Raw genomic sequence first — 17,730 nt, forward strand, 5'->3', positions numbered from 1 at the left:
TTCGTAAAAACTGAAATTTGTATAATTCAAATAAAAAAAAAAATAGTGAGTGACATCATTGACTCTCTCATTTGGATGAAACTGGCTCGTTCATATAACTATTTTGTTAAAAATAAGCAAAACTTTGAAATGTCATAACTTTCTTATTTTACATCCGATTCTGATGAAATTTTCAGCATTGTGCTTGTCTTATTTTTCTCTATTGATTCAAATCAACATTTTTTCTGAGGTGGACTTGGCCTTTAAGAAACAGTATTGACTTCAAACAATTTCAGTCAGTCGGCAAACCCGCAAAATTAGCTTCTTTTATCCCAGTGATATTCATGACTAGATTTTTTTTTTGCATAATTACTAAGCTTGGCGCAGATGAAAACACCTCTTTTTATTCAGCCATTGCTGCTCTAAATATTGACCAAATTTCATGTTTTTGGTATCTTTACAAAGATAGGTCATTAATTTAAGTCATGTGTTTGGATTTTAAAAAAAGGTTTTGTAATGTAGGTGAAACTTTTGATCTAAAACATGAAAGAAAATAATCCTTTTCATGCAACAAAAGTTGTTTTTACACTAATGGTATAATTTTCAAAAGAGGCATTTTAGATGGGTCAGCGGCCAGCTTTTCATAGGCCAAGTACATTCAGCAGCTCAAAAAACAAGAATACTGTGCTCTGATTGGTCATAGAGACCACACACCCACGTAAATTCCAATGTTCCCCACACTGGGCCTCTGCAAGGTCATACTCACTATGTGAATTTTACTTAAGGGTCAAAATCAATGGATACTAAGAGAAGACAACATGGAAAGACATTTGACTGAAGCAAGGTTGACTGTACTAGTAAATAATCCCTTACTCGGAAATTCATTCATACTCTAAATAAAATTCAAATATCATCAACAATTCAGTTTTAACTTTTATTAAAACAGTCTTGAAGTTTGTTCCTTTTCTCCCTTTCTTGTCCAGTTTATCAATTTTTCTTCTGTTTTCTGACAATCCTAAAATCACGATACAATAATTTACTCAGCTTTCCATGATGCATTAATCGAATTGTCGTAAAAAACATGTTTTTCACTTAATTTAGATATCATGCATCCCTTGTGACTTTTCACATACTAGATGTATAACACTGACTTTGATCAATATGCTGCCCTCTGGTGATCTAAACTGATTACTGAATGACACATGTCTGTATCACCTTGAGAGAACAGCAAACAACTGCCAAGCTATTCAAATGAAAATTTTCTTTTATCTCCCAGATAATATATATTTTATCCAAAATAAATTTTCATTTTGCATATCCAAAGATGATTCGCAACAGAGCAGTGCTTGTGTCCCGTATCTAACCAATGAAATGCAGATGATTTACTTTTGCCAACATTACTTCAAAAGTAAACAAATAGGTGCATTTAATAGATAAAATAAAGATAATATGGTTCTCAGAATACCAATTTGAAGATATTTTAAAGATATTGTCTCTCACTGATTTTAACAGATATAATTAAAAAAAATTATCAGAGATAAAATGGATCTCAGAATACTACCCCAGCTGTGTGTGACATCAATTAAATTATTGTAAACAGTAAGCTCAAATACAAGAACAAAGAAACAAGGGTTAACAAGGGTGTATGAAAAAACTGCTAAGAGCACACAAGACAAATAATGCAATAACCGTATTCCAACATTTCCCTTTCTGTCAAATTCCAAATCACTTTTACAGTAGTTTGCAGTGTTTATACCGATATATACTGAAAGGAATCCAGGTTGGCTTCTCTGTAAAAAGAGTTAATTATCACAAATAAAATACATATATCGAGATTAGTGCAAACTCCAGGCTGACCTTTTACAGGTTGAATAATCAGCTATAAAGTCAGACTAAGTTTACAGAACAGATCAGGCTAAATGTATGATTTTCACATAAAATTCAAAGTTAAATTACAAAGGTCACAATGAGATCTGTGTTCCACCAGTACCTCACTTTGGGAGAGTTCATCATATTTTAATACTGGTATTGCATGGTATACACAAATACATCAAACTTGCTGGATAAAAAGTACATTACCAGCCAGTTTGGTGAATATATATATGCATTATCTTCAGGGCAGAGTAGGAGTTTGATGACTTTCAAACCTTCTGAATGTGTGTCTGTATGTCAAAACTTCAAGTCTGTTTTCACGTTTGAAGCAGGAGTAAAAAATCATTCCATGTGCACATAGCACAAACCCATTTACAATAGGAGATAGACCACAAAACTGTGAAAAACATACCAACACTTCATATAGAAAAAAATGGAACAGTTTACATGGAAAGCCAGTTAATAATGATATGTATATTCCAAAGAATTACATATTTTTTAATGTGACTAAACTGCTCATTTTCCTATAAATATTCTTGAACAATTCTTATTGATAAAAGAGTGATTCATACTCATTTACAGCAAAGCCAAAGGAGAAGACGTAATAATAAATATGCATATTCAATGAACCTCTTTTCCCTTTTCAAACGGACTCAAGCGCTAAAATCAAAGGAGTGCTTCTTAAGGGGAATTTTCAAATGTTTTATCTGACAAAGCCTATTTTGTCTGACAGTTACCATAGTAAAAGTCGGACACCTGTGCCTTTCAGCCAATCAAAAACTAAGGAAAGTTGTCAGACCTAAAAACTTGGATGAAACGCTCCCCAGATCAACTGCATGGGCTTGTATCCAATAAAACTGGCTCAAAGTCATAAGTGGAAACTGCGTAGTCAATGCAACCCATAGTTCCCATTTAACTTGAGAGTTGCACTCAAAGAGTTCCAATAAACTATTTTCATGATTATATCATTTATATATAACTTATATATTTTTTTTTACATTCTGTTAACTCTTCATTTGCCCCTGGGCAGCACCTACATTCAATATCCTTTTGACGGAATTAACGATGTTAGTGACTTGAGGAAGACTGGCCTGTTCCAATGAGGCTGCATAGGGCATGGGTACATCAGCTCCGGTGACTCTTACAACAGGTGCATCCAAATAGTCAAATGCGTCACCTATAATGCACAGGGATAAGGAGACAGGAGAATGGGGGGGGGGGGAGACAGAGGGAGAGAAATTGGGATACAGAGAGACAAAGAGAAACAGACAGACAAGATGCTTAAAAACATGATTAAAACACAAAAAATACAAAAACAAGTGTCTAGCTACACTGCAAGTTACATTTCTAAATTATTTTTATTTGAGGTACAAATTTTCCACAACTGTAATATGACTGGTTTTTACCATGACAAATGATGACAGTATAAGTGGACCTGAAGAATCAGATCAGGCTAAACAATTGTATAAGATTATATCTTTAAGCATAGATGTCAGTTTATCTAAAAATCAATTCCTGTCTCACACATGATTCTCTCATCCCTCATGATGATGAGTAATGGATAAGATGGGGATTTATCTGCATCCCCCCAAAAAAATGTGTAGTGTAAAAATTCTATAAGTTTCTTCTCCAATTTTAAAGTGAAATATCATTTGAAAGGCTTGAATTAGCCAAAGACCATCGAAGGCCATGGGTGCATATGCCTTGATAACTGGCAATGATGCTCCTCTCATGACCATTGAGATTTGTTGTGCCCATTTTAGTTTTCCATTTATGCTGTAATATGGAAATAAACCATATAGGAAAAGAGCCTTGCCTTATAAAAACCATCAAAATATAAGGTCTGCATCTCACATTACAAAAAAAGTATAATTCCAGAAATATGCACTTAAACTGTAAGTCAATGCTCACTTTCCATGACTTTAGCGATGATTTCAGCGCCAACTCCAAATTGTGGCCAGCCTCCTTCAACAGTAACAAGATGATTGGTTTTCTTGACCGAGTTGAAGATGGCGTCCTCGTCCATAGGTCTGATGGTTCGCAGGTTGATCACCTAATTAGTTTACATCATAAGAATGACGTGTAAGTGTGGACAATATATTACTACTCTGTATTCATCGTAAATCAGCATGCCACTTAGAGGCCAATTACAGCTTTAGTAATATCTGACAATAAATCAACAAAGTTTCTTGTCAGCTCAATCAATAGAGCGGTGATTTTGCAATCGGCTGACATGGGTTTCAATCCTACTTGGTGCACTAGTGCCCTTTGGTAAGATATTTATCCTCATTACCAGGTCCCTAGAAAAGGAACTTTAGCCTCAGAACTCTGGTTGCTTATCAGATAATTCATTCGTAAAAGTTCATATTCAATGCTACAAGATCAAAAGCCCATTCATTACTTATCTACGTAATTATAAATGCTTTTTCTCCAAAACAAACTTTTACCAATATTTTTCTCTAATTTTCTGCTTATATCAAAACGTATTGTTTGGGTGAACTTCCCCTTTAAAGGACAAGTCCACCCAACCATTAGTTGATTTGAATCAATAGAGAAAAATCCAACAAGCATAACACTAAAAATTTCATCAAAATCGGATGTAGAATAAGAAAGTTATGACATTTTAAAGTTTTGCTTAATTTCACAAAACAGTTATATGTACATCCTGGTCAGTATGCAAATGAGGAGACTGATGATGTCATCTACTCACTATTTCTTTTGTATTTCCTTATCCAATTTTGATGAAATTTTTAGCGTTTTGCTCGTTGGATTTTTCTCTATTTATTCAAATTATCATCATTTAAGTTTGCAGGAAGGTTCAAAGACAATCAATGCTGTTTGGCAGCTATGCATAAAGATGAATGCCAGTTTTGGTGACGATTTCACAATGAGTTTGTACAGAATCCAATGAAATGACCACCATAGTGTCTGTTTGTATAAATAAAAAATATGTGCCAAAGGATTCTGGAAGAAAATGTGTAATTGCTGAGAAATTAGCAAATAAGCACGGGATACGGGTCGAGCATCGGGCCGACATGCAAAGCAATAATAATACAATGTCCCACATGCGCTTATCTGTGTTGGTGATCTTCAGCGTGAACATTTTTCAGCGTAGATTTCAAGATTTCACAAAATTCAGTTTATGTAACTGTACCAGATCTAAATCCTTGTTGATAAAGTGACAATTAAGCCTGGTTTTACTGACTTTCTCGTGAAATAAGTCTTTACTGCAACTACTTTCATTTATCTTTAATAGAATAATTGCTATCAAACATACCTCGCAAGATATTCCATCTTCAGCTAGAATTTGTGCAGCCTCAAGTGACCTCAACACACCCATACTGTGAGCAACAAGTGTCACATGTGTCCCCTCTTTCTCAATCTTGGCTTTTCCAATCGGTAGAACGAAGTCATCCTGCATGGCCTCTTCTGACATCTCAAATGGCCTGCCATACAAGAGCTCATTCTCAAGGAATACCACTGAGGATGTAACATAATAATAATGATAATGATGAAAATAATCTACATTAAATTGTTCAAAATAGAAATCATTTTGCCAAATTGATCATGGGCCCAGCAGCCAGCGAACAGTGCAAGATCTACATTGCTCTCTTCTTTACATATTTGAACGCCAAACAGGGTAGCAGCATTCCCGATCATTCAACATTTTTTTTAGTCTGTTGCAACCGGGGTTTGAAGTCCCAGTTATGAGGCAAAAGCACTATCAATTTACTTATAAACAAATATCAATTTTATGTTTATTTCCATAACAATTTATGAATCAAATGGCCCATATTTGGAAGTCCATTTTAACTTACACCATGGTCAAACTCTGTGCTAGACAACTGTCTAACTCTGGGCTAAAATTACAGGAATTCGAAAATGTCAAATTTTTTTACATTAACTGTGCTCTTTTCTCATGTTTTATAATGGTAAATAACTTTATACGGATTGTTATTCTTAGACAGTTATGAATGTTTTGAATATCAAATGAGCTGATAAGATTTGAACCTGCAGTGTGAGAGATTTGTGTCCAAATCCAAAGTTAAACCACAACTTGAGAAAAGAGTTCCAAGTAAATCCAAGTTCAGAATACAGGCCTGTGAGTACTGGTATTAATTTGTAGAAATAATGATTGCTTGCATTTTGAAAACTAATTGCTTTTGATGAAAGCACAGATATGGAGTAATGAATCATCCAAATTCAACATTAAAGAGACAGTCCAGTGTCCAAATTACTACTCGCTGAACACTGGATCATCACTTCTATGGTAACCTTAATTTTTGTTTTATAAGCACCAAGTGTAGAAGTAAAACCAATTCCTTTTTACACTCAAAGGAATTGGTGCGATTACAATGACATAAAATAACTATTTATTCATGTCAACATGTGGGGAGGGGGGGGGGATTAGTGTGACTAGTGCCACGATGCCCTTTTCGCTTTGTCAGCGGCATACCAAAAAAGAGTAAGCAGTAAAAGGTACAATGTATTCCAGCTCGCTGAAAGTTCAAATTTCACATGAGCAAACAGCCAAATTTGCAAATGAATGGCAACCTCATCGCAGACCTCTGTGCCAGGCACAAAAGACAATTATCTGTGTGTGTGTATTGAGTCAAGATCAGAGGGTTCCAGATCAAAATCAGGTGGTCCAAGATTAAGATCATGAACCGCAGCTTGCGGTTGACACTCTGATTGCAAATTGGGCTTGTCTTAAAGAATGTAGAGGTGCTGTGGCTAAGTGGTTAAGTTTCCGGAATTGAACCACAAGTCCTGGATAGAAAATGTAGAAAGACAGAAAGACACCTTGCCAAAGGGCCTGAATGCATCAGTGTGACTTGAACCCCTAGACCTCGAGGTTCAAAATTCGGAGACGCAACAACTGAGCCACAATACCTCTAATACCTGGATTATCACTTTTGAGGAGCCCTTTACAATCTTCGAGTGAGAAAGGACTGGTGACCTTAAGACCTGATACATGGCCTCCAAGATTAAGGACAAGTGTGAGATACAAAACATTGAATCCTTATAATTACCTGGGTTATCATCTCTGATAGCAGCTTTGAGGAGTCCTTTACAGTCTTCTGATGAGAAGGGACTGATGACCTTGAGACCTGGTACATGGCCGTACCATGCAGCGAAGCACTGTGAATGTTGAGCGGCCACACCCGCTGCGGCTCCGTTAGGACCTCTGAATACAATGGGCACTGGAACCTGTTGAGAGAGCAAGGTCATGTTTTCTTGAAGCGTGCATAAATGGGTCAAATGGTATGCAAATAACAAATAGGCATGAGAGCACCTCTCTTTCTCCTTAGGCGTAATCTTATACCATCGCACAAATAGGAATATTCGCTACCTGTGTTGTACAACGCCTCAAAATTTAACAAAAATATGAATACTGAGAATAATTTTCCACATTGATCCATGAAAATGAAGAAAGCATTATTAAAAGCAAAAGCAAAAAAGAGAATTCCCTGAGCAGCATATTTAAGCAAGCATCATATCTGCATTCTGCAGCAGCATTGCATAATTTTGTTTTGTAACATTTTGAATTGATCTGCTTTGTATACAAATACACATACTGTAGTTCTGTTTAGTTCTCTTTGTATTATGTCTGTATATACCTTGTATTTCAACAGGGTTCCCAGCTTATCAAGAAAATAGTATTCCCTGATTTTTCTCTAATGAAGTTTTAAAAAATTCCTGATGATTATCTAAATCCATTCCTAGTTTTGCATGTTTTCTAAGTTGTTGTAGTGAATTACATGTATTTTCAGTACAAAAACAATGACATAAAACTGATAAGTACCACCATAATCGGTCATTCAATTGACGTTTTTTTGATATGCAACAAAATATAGCAGAGTCTGAATGACAACCGTGCTTTCATCTTTTGGGCTGGGAACCCTGTTTAAAGGACCCCAGTGAAAAGTGTTCTTCTTTCTGATTGGGCTACCTTTTTTATAAAAAAATAGAAATAAACAAAAGCCATTAGCCCTATTCATATGGCACAGGTTTCAACAATCAGACATCTTTTAGCTATCTAAATAAGTGACCACTAAGATGGGTTTGACTGAACGTAAAGGAAATTGTCAACTTACCGCACCAGCTGACATATAGAAAGTCTTCCCTGCAGAGTTGATAACCTGATCGATGGCTTGCATAGCAAAATTAAAGGTCATAAACTCACATACAGGTCTCAAACCGGCCTAATAGAAAAATAAAATCATAAAAACAACAGATCTTTACAACAATTAGATCAATTATTATGTTAACAATGATACCAATATTAGTGATTCTGAGACTAAGTCAAATAATTGTGTATAACAATTATGAGAAATATGATTTACATAGGATAATTTACATTTTTGTTTCACTCTAAAAAATTGATCATCTATACTTTTTTTTCATGAGTAGAAATTTTCGAATTTGTTCTTAACCAGAATTTGTGAATGATTTACCCTTTAATTTGTTTGAGAAATTGCATTGGTCATGTATTATTTGTAAAATATTGTTTTAACCTAACCATACCAGGCTTTTTTTTGGGTGTTCTATGACTGGGGGGGGTGAATCAATCCCCCTTGAGATCTCGGCTGTTGATTGTGCAAATGTCGTGAAAATTGGCATGATAATAGTGTTGGATGTAATCTACAAGTTTGTACGGTTAATTTTTCCAAAATCATCAGATTTTTTTTCATGAAACAACTATGCTTCTTTATGAGTAAATTGTACTTTTCGCTCTAATTCACCATAAAAAGCTCATAGAATGCTTTTTTTTGGTGTAAATATTCTTTTTACTATTGCTAACAATTACAAATGAAAAAAAAAATCCTGGATTGAAAATTAATTTCTTATGTATTTCATTGTTTTATGAATTTCTTTGTTTTTTTACTTTAAATTTATAGCATAACCTTTTTAAAGCATAATCATGCTAAAACCTATTAATTTCAGTTGATATAAGCAAAAATAATCATATCTTTATATGAATAAGGTGAGAAAACTCAATTTACATTGACTTTGTACACAAAATCATGTTTTGTAGCAACTTTGCATCTGACATGCACTTACGTAACCCTGATTAGGGTTAAGATCACTGGCGAAGCTACCCTGTATAAAAGAACTTAATAAAATAATAAAAGAACTTAATACATTAATCTTGATTTCATCACATCTTATTTGTTGCCAAAATGTTACACAAGGGGTCTGCCTCAAGAGGTCTTCGAATGGCAATTGCTGATCTCCCAAATCTTATTATTTTGCCTTAGAATCTGAAATGTATTGTTTGATTTCATAGGTATGCTTTTTCTTCTCTGCTAAAAATAAATGAATAATGAAATAAAAACAGCAGCCCATTATGTTGACTTGTGCCCTTGATTTAAAATGATGATCAATGAATTCAAAAGTACAACTAGCACATCAATGATGTGGCACTCATCCGGCATCTCGCAACGAAATTTAACAAATTTTAAAGATGAGATGGAGCGAAACTTTGAAATGTCATAACTTTCTTATTTTACATCGAATTTTGATGAAATTTTCAGTGTTATGCTTGTTGAATTTTTCTCTTTTTATTCAAATCAAGTTTTTGTTGGGGTGGACTTGTCCTTTAACTCTGTATAGAACCTTGGTGAACCTCATGTAGCTCTGAGATGGAACAAAAATAATCAAAATCAATCAACAAACAAATAAGTAATTTTTGTGAGTTTTGAAAATATATGAATAAATTAGCATATTAAATGAATTTCAAAATTCTGAGTTGAAATTTTGTATCACCACTCCGAGCTATCATATAAAGCAAACAAAATTGAAATTGATCAACAAATGAAGAAGAAAAAACATTTTTTGTGATTTATGAATAGATTTTGCATAAATTAGCATAAATCATTTTTCAGACAAAATTTCAAAATTGTGTGTACATTTTTGGTGAACCTCATGCAGCTCTACCAGATGGAAGAAAAAAATTCAAAATCTGTCAACAAATAAAGAAGAGACATCTGTGATTTATGAATAAATTTCGCATAAATTAGCATAAATAATTTTCTACTGAAAATTTCAAAATTCTGTGTAGTAGTTTGGTGAACCTCATGATGTTCTAACAGATGGAAGAAGAAAAATTAAAATCGATCAACAAATAAAGAAGAAGAGGCATTTTCTGTGATTTCTGAGTAAATTTCGTATAAATTAGCATAAATAATTTTCTACTGAAGTTTGGTGAACCTCATGAAGTTCTACCAGATGGAAGAAAAAAAAAATCAAAATCGGTCAATGATTAAAGAAGAAAAACCATTTTATGTGAATTTTTACAAATATGAATGAATTAATTTCGCATACATTAGCATAAAAATTGTTCTAGTCAAATTTCACAATTCTGTGTAGAAGTTTGGTGAACCTCATGAAGCTCTGCCAGATGGAAGAAAAAAAATCAAAATCGGTCAACAAAAAAAGAAGCATTTTATGTGAATTTTGAAAAATGCGCATAAATTAACATATTTAATGAATTTCAAAATTTTGAGTAGAAGTTTTAAATCCCCCACCTAGTGCTATCATATAAAGCAAACAGAATTGAAATAAAACTTGAAATGGCGAAGAAGTAGCATTTTGAAATTGTGGCCGCCACGCCACGACATAAGCTCATTTGGCCCTTTGGGCCGGATGAGCCCAGTTGGGATATTTGATAAAAATATAGTTAATCCAACCAAGTCCTCCCCAACATAAAGTTAATTTGAATAAAAATAGAAAAATCAAACACGCATAACACTGAAAACTTCATCAAAATCAAATGTAAAATAAGTATAATAACATTTCACAGTTTCACTTATTTTTCACACAATTTCTACATCTTGGTTCGTATGCAAATGAGGGGACCAATAGCGTCACCCACTTCCTTTTGTATTGAATGATTACAATATAAAATACAGACTTTGTCATCATAATGAAAGTCTAACTTGCACATCACTGTAATGTGGATATAACCGTATTGAGCAAAATATGGAAAATTTTAAAACGTTGGAACTTTCTGATTTTTCATCCGATTTTTGTGAAATTTTCAGTGTTACAACAGGCCATTTGATGATACCGATTTTTCTTTAGAAATAAAATCAACTTTTTGTTGTGGTGGACTTGCCCTTTGAAGCTTAGAAGACCTTACCATTGCAGCTCCGGTAGCGATGCCAGCGAAGCCCATCTCTGTGATGGGTGTGTCAATAACCCTCTTATCACCCCACTTGGCATGGAGCCCCTTGGAGACCTTGTACGCACCATCATAGAGGGCCACTTCTTCACCCATTAGGAGAACTTTGTCATCCCGGGCAATCTCCTCATCAAGGGCCGAGTTCAGGGCATCTCTCACCGTTAGCTGAAAAGCAATGATAGAGATATGACATACAGGTAAACTTGCATGCTAAGTTGACCATTCAGAAGTCGATTATTTGCTTGCTTGTAAGTCGAAGCAATATCTTACACCACATTATTCAAATCCTATGTTATTCACATCCCTAAGAAGTCAAGATTTCCATGGTCATAAAAGATTTGACTTAGGCAAAGTTATCTGAATGGCAAGTATAGTATTTTTGACAAAATTATATTGCCAATTTGTATTATATACACCTCTAAGTCAATTTTTTTCGGTCCCAGAAGATTTGAATGGCAGTTACCAATGTATGAATAATTCCATCTGAAATTGATGTGATTTTGGAAGAGAAATTCCCAAAGAAACTCACGATAAAGCATGACAACAAAACAAATCACAGAATAGAAATGGAAAAAATATATGATATACTTACAGAAATCGACCTTCAAGTAAAGTTGATAATTGTTTAAATTTAATAGAGTAATCAGAACATGTGTTACAGGTACATGCCTACAATGTATATTTCAACTAAGTCAAACATACATGTATTTCTTTGGTCCTAAAATGTTTGACTTTGGCAATAATATATGCTTAATTGGTCAAGTTATCTCACTCTATATGAAATCAATGTGTGATTTTGAAGTAATATTGAACTCAATGACAAATCACAGAATGATTTACACAAAATTTTCTCTTTCATGGACTACATGTACATGTAATAGGGTGAGCATATTTTCTATTGAATTATTACTATTATTATCATCATTATTATTATTATTATTATGACTATTATTATTATCAATATTATTATCATTATCAATATCATCATCATCGACAAATGGCTCCATCTTATCTGTCAGAGTTACTTGTAAAATATGAACCTGTTTGAAATCTTAGATCACTTCATAAGGATTTATATAACGTACCAATTGTTAAGACAAAGTTTTATGGTGAACGGGGGTTTGCGCATGCTGCGCCGGAACTCTGGAATAGCATCCCACACAATTTAAGGCAAGTTGACACAATTGGGCAATTTAAAACTGCATTGAAAACATATTTATTTAAATGAAAAGAATATTAAAGCATTACCAGCAGCTTTCCCTCATCTTTCTTTTTCTCCTAAAGCGCATTGAGACCTTTGTAAGGTGTAATGTGCTATCATCATCATCATCAAGTCTTTACTCTTGTTTATACAGGGTAACCTCATCAGTGACACACACTGTTCTCCCAGAGGATCATGTTACATGTAAACACATACAAATACAAAAAGCAAAGGTAAAAAAATACAAAGATACAAAGGAAAACATTTGCAGTTGAAAATGAAGGATTGTAAAGTTGCTGCTTTTCTTATTGCAGTTGGAATATTATTCCAGAGAACTGAACCATGTATTGATATCCTTTTCTTCCCCTTCTCTGTTTTACATGTATATTTTTGTATAATGATCACATAACTTATGCCATTACAGATGCTACGTTGGCAAAGAATATGAAACAAGATAGCGGCGTAAACATCAAGCAAGTTTCCCCTGTCTTTTCATATTTTTCTAGATTTTTAAATGAATTCTTGTTTAAAAGTGAAAACTATATTGTAGAAATGTTGGAAATGAAGTTGTATCCCATTTACATGATTTAGGGCTAGATCTTTTTGAAAGTAGAAATCTCGGGGGCGAAAGGTTCAGATTTTTCGTGGTCTATGCAGTAAAACACACATGAATTGGACGCAATCCCTGCCTCAGTGCTTGTCTTGAGGACTCCATGATGATGTCTTTTAAAAAATATTGACATACTTCTTCATCATTTGAGTCTTGAACCGAAATCCATCATTGTTTTGGTCAGTCTCTTATGCATATGGACGGCGGTTCAAGACTCCAATGATGAAGTAGTATATGTCAAAACATGGAGTCCTCAAGACTACCTCAGTGCCTGGCTCCATGGAGAGTAAGCATAATAAGTTAGTATGGTACATAGCAGGCCTGGTACATAGTACTCACTATGGGGGGTCGGGTGTCCTGACACTTTATATTCTTGAACAGTTGAAGCCTTCTTTTTTGTCTTTGGATTACACTAAAAATGTGAATTCAATGGAAGTAATCATCTTATATTTTGTTCTCTATAATATTTCCTAACATTTTGTACTAAAAATTGATGAAACTTCGCTTGTAAATTTTTCCAAATGACTTACTAAAATTGATCGTCCGGACACACAAGTCACTACCTGACAACCTGTCCGTACACAACAATTAATTATTTTTTACTCTCAAGGACAAGGAGCCTCCTGGCTATCCTCACAGAAGTCTAGAAAATCTATAGGCCCTAGAATATTAATGACACACACTTCGGTGGAATTTGAAATAAATTAACGTTTAACCTAACACAGACACCCCAACCCCTTGGCTTCAGGATTTTGCAAGTTCGCGGCATAGCCTAGTTCCCTGGATCATCTGGATGGAGTTAACATACAGCGGGAGTAGCCGGGCGAGAGCTTGGAGCATCGCGATGCAATTTCCAGTGACGCGACTGGAGTGGAGAAACCCGTGGAGAAATAAACTCACCTGAGCAGAAGCCGGGGAAGAAGTACCCAGACATCTTCTAGCAATGGGACTTGGGATTATCTGAAATATAATATATAATAGAATATATTAATAACGATAAAAAGGACTTTTTTCCAACCGATAAAAGAGAAAAACTTGATAAATAGATCTCTATTTTACCTTCCGAACAAACCGCAGCTTTCCGGCAAGAGCCATTTTGTTGAATGCATTAGCGCCCCCTCGCGATCCAGAGAGCAATTCATTTGTTTTTATTTGGAATTTTTATCATTTTCTTCATCATCTCACTGTTTGGAGTAATCCAGAGGGGGTGGAATACTTTGGGTCTGGGGCGGCGGAGCAAAGTTGAAAGTGTGGGGGGCACAGGGAAAAAAAGACATCATTTCTTTAAAAAAGGGGACTATCTTGAACATGGCAGTACCGGTACCGGTATGCAGATTTTTTTTTTCGCTAGGGGGCCGGGAGAGAAGCTTTTGCACTTTAAGTGAAATTTTAAAAAAATGGTTTTGTGAATTCTATTGGTGAATTTGTTAAAGTCTGCGGTGAAATAATGTGAATTTCAAAATTTCAGGGGGGGGGGGGGGCGGCGCTAAATTTAAAGAAACCGGGCCCTCATCGGGCACGGAAAAACGATAAAATGGGTCCTTCTCATATTCGTGAGGGGGCACTTTTGGGAGAAAAAAATGGCACTTATATGAGAAAAGGCACCCTAGTCATTTTTTTTTTTTTTCCAATTTCTTTTTCACCCACAGTAGGGTGTTTTATTCAATATATAATCAGTTTACATGTAGATCTGCTTGCACAATCAATATGGCTTCAGTTTACATTTGTTTTCAGTCAATGTACAAAAATAATCAGAAAGTGAGTGTTTAACAGTATAAAAAGCTGATAATACAGTCTTATTACAAAATGAATCATTTACGGTACCAAAAGCAAAAACATAGCTTTAATTTATGTAGAGAACGAAAGAAAAAGATGCAAAATTGTATCTCGCAAACCGTTGAAAATCTTTTCGACATTAGTTGACAATCTTTTCGACATTAGTCGAAAAGATTAATAAAATTTGACCAACACTTTTCAAAAGATGCTTGCTGCATATTTTCACATGAAATAGCTTTTTCGTACAAAAAATAATTCTTTAACTCGTTGAGGATTTTCTGTGGCATAAGACGAATTCCAGCTAATTTGATTTTATATATCATCCATTTTATCCAAATAATCAGTGTATTTAAGGCTCTATTATATTTAATGGGAGTAATTCCAAAAAGAACATTTTCCATGGTTAATTTTAATACTAATTTGCATCTTTCAAACAGTCTCCTTTCAAAGTATGCCCATACTTTTTTAACTAAGTGGCATTCAAAGAACAGATGTTCAATAGTTTCAACTTGGGAGGTACAGAAAGTACAAGTACTACTTGCTTTAGCTTGGATTTTGCACAAATACAAATTCGTTGGAATAATACAGTTAATTAAGCAATATTGAAACCACCTGATTGAAACATCTGTCATTACTTGAAACGGTATAGAATTAAAACAACGCCATTTCTCCAGTGAGAATTGTTTTCCGATTCTCTCTTCCCATTTTTTTTTTCTTTGAAAGTTATTAGATACCTTTTTTTTCACCAATGGAACATAAATATTTTTACAACCTTTATTTTGCTTCATCAATACAGTAATGACATTTGGTCTCAATGGAGTGGTTAACTTCACAAAATCGTTATCAGGTTGCGAAAAACTCTCTAACTTTTCACTGATCTCTTGTTTTATAATGAAATATGTAAGGTAATCAATGGAAACATTGTACACTTCAATAATTCTTTGTCTACTTAAAACCCGACCATCTGTTCCTATTAAGTCGTTGACAAATCTTAAACCCTTTTGACTCCAGTGCCTAAAGTTAACTAGATTTCTGTTAATAACTATGTCTTCATTATGACATAGGAGTTCAGAAAAGAATTCTCTTCTACTGGAACATCTATTTGCTTTCCGAAAAATACACCATGAGGAAAGTACATCTTTCCAAAAAGGGTTTGTTATTGTATTAACAAACTTTTCTAAATAGCCATGACTATAAAGTAAAAAATTGGAGTCTGAAAAAGGGATGGCATGCAAAAAAGAATTGAAGCATATATTATCCATGAATCCATTATGCATTCTTCGTATCCAGGTTAATTTCAACGACATAAAGAAACATTCAATATTTACCATTTTCACACCACCTTCCATATAGGAATTACAAATCTGAATTCTTTTGATACGATCAGGTTTTTTATTCCACAAAAAACTGAACAGACCCCTTTCCAGCTCTTTTATAAACACAGGTGATGGATTTGGTAAAGACAAAATTAAATAATTAAATTGTGAAAGAAAAAGAGTTTTAACAAGAGTTACTTTACCTAGTGGGGTTATGTTTCTATTTGACCAGACTTGAATTAGGCGCTTCACCCTGTTTAGGGCAGGTATGTAATTAAGAGATACAATGTTATCTAAATTTAAAGAAAAGTTTATACCTAAACAAGTGAAACAGCCATCATCGACCCACGAGAGTTTCATTTTTGTTTTAATTCTGTATGGGCTATATTTTTTCGATCCAATCCAAACAATTTTAGTTTTACCTTCATTAATTTTCAATCCTGAAAGTGAATAAAAAATCGCAATAACAGAAAGGGCACTGTTCAGAGATTCAACCGAACCATCTAAAAAGAGGGTTGTATCATCTGCATACTGAGTAATTTTCCGAATATTTCCTTTAATATCAATTCCTTTAATACAATCATTTTGACGAAGCATAACTGCTAAAATTTCAGCACATAACAGAAATAAATAAGAGGAAAGGGGATCACCCTGCCTACAGCCTCTATTTATAAAGAAACGTTCTGACAAATGACCATTTATGTATACTGAAGACATATTTTCATTATAAAACGTTTGAATCCACTGATGAATGGAAGGCCCCAAATTAAATGTTTCTAAGACTTTGTATAAAAAATTATGTGAAACTGAATCAAAAGCTTTCTCGAAATCGAGTAATAACAACATCCCAGGAGTATTCAATTCTTCAGTTTCATGGAGAGTATCATAAATAATACGAATATTTTCTCCAATATATCTATTCTTCATGAACCCTTTTTGATCTTCATGGATAATTTCATGCAATATCTTTTTAATTCTATTGGCTATAGCAGAAGATGCAATTTTATATGACGTGTTCAAAAGAGTTATAGGTCTCCAGTTTTGTAAATATTGTCTAGGTTTCTCTCCTTTGGGTATTAAAGAAATAATTCCCAATCTTTGTGAATTTGAGAGCTTCTTTGTCTTATAAGAATAGTTAATTGCTCTGACATAAAAATGTCCCAATTCTTTCCAAAAACACTTGAAGAATTCTACTGTAAATCCGTCCGAACCAGGGGCCTTCCCATTCTTCATTTTTTTAAGACTTTCAGTCACTTCTTCATAGAGAAAAGGCACTTGGTATCACCTAATCTGGTACAGAACACGTTCTTTTGTACTGAGCTATACAAAAATTGCCGTGTGTTACTATCCATTTTAATGTTTTCTTGCAATCATCTGGTTTTGCTATTTTATTTTTTTTTAAATATGCTATTGACTTATTATAGTATTTTATCATTATTTTTCTATACAAGGTTGTATTTTGATTACCATGATTAGATAGGGCTAACCAGCATTTTTCTCTTTTTTTTTGAGGGGGGGGGGTACTTGAGGGACTGATCTGTAAATATAAACAGGATATATGAAAAAATAAAATGTCACATTTTTTGTCAGTGTTGTACCCCTGAAAATATAATTTGGTATTCCAAAAAAGATTTCTTGACTTGCATGTTGAATATTCTTTTCTTCACAAAAAAATGATATAATGGAAGAGATGCAATAATTTTCAATGGTCAAAGTTTCTCATAGGAAGTGCGTGTACATGTTTAAGTATTCGTTTCTAGTGTGATTTAATAAGCGTGTCACGGACACA

The 17,730-nt window shown here is 34.1% G+C and overlaps 1 protein-coding gene across 1 annotated transcript; it reads right to left on the reverse strand.

Moving 5' to 3' along the window:
- Nucleotides 1–899: 899 nt before the first annotated feature.
- On the reverse strand, nt 900–13,969 carry LOC121411460 (pyruvate dehydrogenase E1 component subunit beta, mitochondrial-like). Its single transcript, XM_041604212.1, has 8 exons — nt 13,909–13,969; nt 13,750–13,809; nt 10,997–11,203; nt 7,950–8,057; nt 6,885–7,062; nt 5,129–5,331; nt 3,763–3,904; nt 900–3,028 (listed from the first exon to the last, which is right to left on the reverse strand). Exons 1-8 carry the CDS (start codon nt 13,942–13,944, stop codon nt 2,856–2,858), a joined length of 1,107 nt encoding a protein of 368 aa, XP_041460146.1. The 5' UTR covers nt 13,945–13,969; the 3' UTR covers nt 900–2,855.
- Between the last annotated feature and the right edge of the window lie 3,761 nt (nt 13,970–17,730).

Source organism: Lytechinus variegatus, chromosome 3, assembly GCF_018143015.1.
Source record: "Lytechinus variegatus isolate NC3 chromosome 3, Lvar_3.0, whole genome shotgun sequence".
Taxonomy (NCBI): domain Eukaryota; kingdom Metazoa; phylum Echinodermata; class Echinoidea; order Temnopleuroida; family Toxopneustidae; genus Lytechinus; species Lytechinus variegatus.